General features: G+C 34.8%; 1 protein-coding gene across 1 annotated transcript; it reads left to right on the top strand.

The window, feature by feature from the left end:
* The first annotated feature begins 2,122 nt into the window (after positions 1-2,122).
* On the top strand, positions 2,123-3,749 carry LOC112783815 (large ribosomal subunit protein P1). The gene is made up of 3 exons (XM_025826887.2): positions 2,123-2,447; positions 2,559-2,774; positions 3,485-3,749. Exons 1-3 carry the CDS (start codon positions 2,379-2,381, stop codon positions 3,536-3,538), a joined length of 339 nt encoding a protein of 112 aa, XP_025682672.1. The 5' UTR covers positions 2,123-2,378; the 3' UTR covers positions 3,539-3,749.
* The last annotated feature ends 473 nt before the right edge of the window (positions 3,750-4,222 follow it).

Below are 4,222 nucleotides of genomic sequence, written 5' to 3'. Positions count from 1 at the left end.
GAAAGAACACCTTGGTACCTATCTACAAGAATAAAGGGGATATACAAAGTTGCGAAAATCATAGAGGGATCATGAGCCATACCATGAAGTTATGGAAAGGGTGATAGAACGAAGGCTGAGACATGAGACACAAGTAATTGAGAACCAATTTGGTTTTATGCTAGGAAGATCCATCACTGAAGCGATATACATGTTAAGAAGGATGATGGAGAGGTATCATGGTAATAAAAAGGATCTACATATGGTGTTTATTGATTTGGAAAAAAGCGTACGAAAGAGTGTCAAGGGAGGTTTTATGAAAGGTTTTAGAAAAGAAGAGAGTAAGGATCACATATATGCGTGCAATTAAAGACATGTATGATGGGGTTACAACTAGTGTGAAGACTCAAGGTGGTGTGACAAAGGAATTTCCTATTGGTATAGGATTACACCAGGGATCATCCTTAAATCCATACCTTTTCACATTAGTCTTGGAAGTATTCACAGAGCATATCCAAGAGCCTGTACCATGATGCATGCTTTTTGCCGATGATATCGTCCTTATGGGAGAGTCAACGGAAGACCTAAATAAGAAGTTGGAGTTATAGAGAGAAGCTCTAGAAGTGTATGGTCTGTGCATAAGCCGTAGCAAGACAGAATATATGAAATGTAAGTTTGGCTTACGAAGGTAAAACCCTAATATAGAGGTGAAGATTGGAGATAACATCCTACAAAAAGTTAAGAGTTTTAAGTATCTTAGGTGCATCATACAGGATAATGGAGAGATTGAACAGGATGTAAATCATAGGATCCAAGTACGTTGGTCAAAATGGCGGAGTGCATCTGATTTTATATGTAACAAAAAAGTGCCTTTAAAACTTAAAGGTAAATTCTATCACACCGCTATCAGACTGGTTATACTTTATGGTACAGAGTGTTGGGCGGTCAAAGGGTTGCACGAACATAAGCTAAGTGTAGCAGAGATGAAGATGTGGAGATGGATGAGTGGTCATACGCAATTGGATAGAATAAGGAATGAAGATATAAGAGAGAAGGTTGGAGTAGCATCTATTGTGGAAAAGATGGTAGAATCGCGTCTCAGGTGGTTCGGACATGTAAAAAGAAAACCGACAAAACACCCAGTCAGGAGGGTGGATGAGATTGAAGATGGTCAAGGAGTGAAAGGTAGAGGAAGACCTATAAGACCATCCATGAAGTGGTCAAACGAGATCTACATATAAATGGTCTCTCTATAGATATAATACATGATAGAGTTCAGTGGCGTTGTTTGATTAATGTAACCGGCTCCACCTAATGGAACGAGGCTTTATTGTTGTTGTAATTTAGTATTATTTTATATTTATTGATTTTTTAATTAAATGTCTTTTAACTAAAAATAATATTCAATAAGTATTATAAATTTTAAATCACTCAATATTCGAAAAATATCATTATAAATTATTTTATATTTTTTATCCGTAAAATTATTTATTTATTATCTTATTAGTAACAAAATTAAAAATAATTATGTTTATAAATTTTATTTTAATATAAATATTACTATTATGTAATTTTTATGTTAAATTTGGGTTTCCTTAAATTTTTTTTTTCAAGCTCCCACTGTGGATCACGGAAGCCGTATAAGCTTATATCATTCCCTAGCGTTTGTTTTCAAAGTTCGGACTTCGTCACAATGAAATAGTTGAATCAAGTAAAACATGTGAGTGTTAGCGCAAGACTATAAATTTTTACAGTGCTCTCTTTTTTATCAATTTAATCTCTAAGATCTTAATTACACTACCGTAGTTGTTGAGATTGAACTCCAAGACTAAAATAAAATTGTTGTTATTTCACATTAGTCCAGCATAACAAGAGAGTGTTCATCAGCGTGTTTATTGAGTTGAAAAGGGATTGAGGGATCATGATGTCCTAAGCTCAATTTACGGACTACAACAGTACAATCATCAAATTGGTGAAAGCTATGAATTGGAGGATCACTGGTAAAGATTTGGTCGCTAGTACAAGAGAGATCCTTTTTGTCTGTTTTTGGCTCTGGAACTATTTTGGGCTAAAGCTCTCTGAAGTTTTGGATTGGCATAATTCTCCATGGCCTTAATAAGCCCAACTACGAAATCCAAGTACTGATGACCCATCTGTTAAAAGTACATAGTCCAAACACAGCCCAACCCATAATTTGCTCAAACCACAAAAATAATATAAAAAAAAAGACGAAAAGAAAAAGAAAACCTCAAAAAATAAAAAAAATAGGGAAACCCAATGAACATGAGTATCACTACTATATATAGACCTGCACAGCTGAAGAAGTAAAAACCCTAGCCAACGTTGCAGTTCAGAGCACCAGGCGCATTCCTAGCTTCAAACGATTCACTTGCTCTGCAATGGGTTCCAGCGAGTTGGGCTGCACCTATGCCTCTTTGATTCTCCACGACGAAGAGATCCCAATCACTGTTAGTACTTTCTCTCTATTCTCATTTCAATTCATTCAACCGCATTATGTTTTAGATCTCTCTCTTCTGCGTCTTGTAACAATTTGTTGTCGTTTTTGTGTGTTCGTTCAGGCGGAGAAGATTAACACTTTGTTGAAGGCTGCTAATGTTACAGTTGAGGCATTCTGGCCCAGCCTCTTCGCAAAGCTTGCTCAGAAGAGGAACATCGAGGATCTCGTCTTGAACGCCGGATCTGGTGGCGGTGGTGCCGTCGCCGTCGCAGCTCCTGCTGGCGGTGCCGCCGCCGGTGGTGCTGCTGAAGCCGCACCTGCCAAGGAGGAGAAGAAGGTATTCAATTTGAATACTTTTTTGTCTTGATATAATTTCTAATTGCTAGTTAGGCATATTAAGAAATGGTGATAGCGTATTTTGTTAGGTTTTTAAATTAGTTCTTTCTGTTGTGAAATTTGTCAATATAATGTTATGGATTATAAACAATGATACACTGTTAGAATTTTCAGATTTTGAATATTTTGATTTTAAAAATGATTTAGATATGAAAAAAGTTTTGAAATGAGGATGCTAATGACTGATGTGATGTCATGATTTTTCTAATTGCAATTGATTAAACTTTTATCTTGCAAACTTCAATCAGATTAGGAAATTTAAGGCATTTGTTACTGAATTGTGTTTGCATATTTTTGTAACTTGTGTAATTGATATTTTTGTTTGTTCTATGTGAATCAAGGTTTGAATCGTATGACTAATCTGGTAGCTAAATAATGTTTCTTCTAAAAATTACTTACAGACTTGTATGCTCTTTTCTTCTAAAAAAAGAAATACTTGTATGTTTTCCTATAAAAGGATAAAAAATGCTATATTTGTTGATGCGAATTATCATCACTCAAACTAACCAGTAAAATGACAACCTAGTTAATTGGATTATCAAGTGTAATTACCATTATTTATCAGTTGTGGTTAACCTCACAGCTTTATAAAAGGTTATATTGCATGATTTTTTAGCTTACCCTTTGCACTTGTGAATTTTTCATTTGCAGGAGGAGCCCAAGGAAGAGAGTGACGATGACATGGGCTTCAGTTTGTTTGATTAGTTTTCTTTCTTTTAGTTTGTTATAGCCAAACTAGTATTCCTTCCAAGGAGGGGTCTCGGGAAAACTTTTGCTCTATAGTTTTTTTGTTGAATTGAATTTTAGCCAAACGATATCTCAATTAAGTGTTTAATTTTGTGGTTATTATTTTCTTTTTGAATATTCGTAGCCGATGGATTTTTCTAATTTAGCTATGTTTCTATTTTGCATTTAATATCTTAATTTTTCTCCGTGTTCTTTTTTCTTCTCAGCTTCTAATTTGTATGACTCAAGAAACAATTTCCTAAACATAGAACACGCCAGCAATTATATTTTGCTGGAAAGATCTAGGGCGGATATTCTATGATATGGCATTTGCATCATTGTGTGAAACTCTAAACCTCTCCGGCATTGTAGTTAAAAATCAAACTCATTTATATTCTAGACACCCAAAAAAATAAACAAATTTATATTGTAGACTTTGGTAAATTTTTTTCAATTTATTTGCAGAAGAGCAGAGCGTCTGAAATGAGAGTTGAGAGCCATTTTAGGGTTATGAATTAGGGTAGTGAGACACCTGTAAAAAGAGACTATATAACCAGAAAAAAAAAATCATTTAGACGAGCCATTCCGTGCTCGATGTTAACTCGCCGTTATTCGAGTCGACAAATTGACCTGTTTTTAAATATCATAATTAAATTTGCTTGA

This window comes from Arachis hypogaea, chromosome 20, assembly GCF_003086295.3.
Source record: "Arachis hypogaea cultivar Tifrunner chromosome 20, arahy.Tifrunner.gnm2.J5K5, whole genome shotgun sequence".
Taxonomy (NCBI): domain Eukaryota; kingdom Viridiplantae; phylum Streptophyta; class Magnoliopsida; order Fabales; family Fabaceae; genus Arachis; species Arachis hypogaea.
This window is presented reverse-complemented; position numbering and strand designations above follow the sequence as displayed.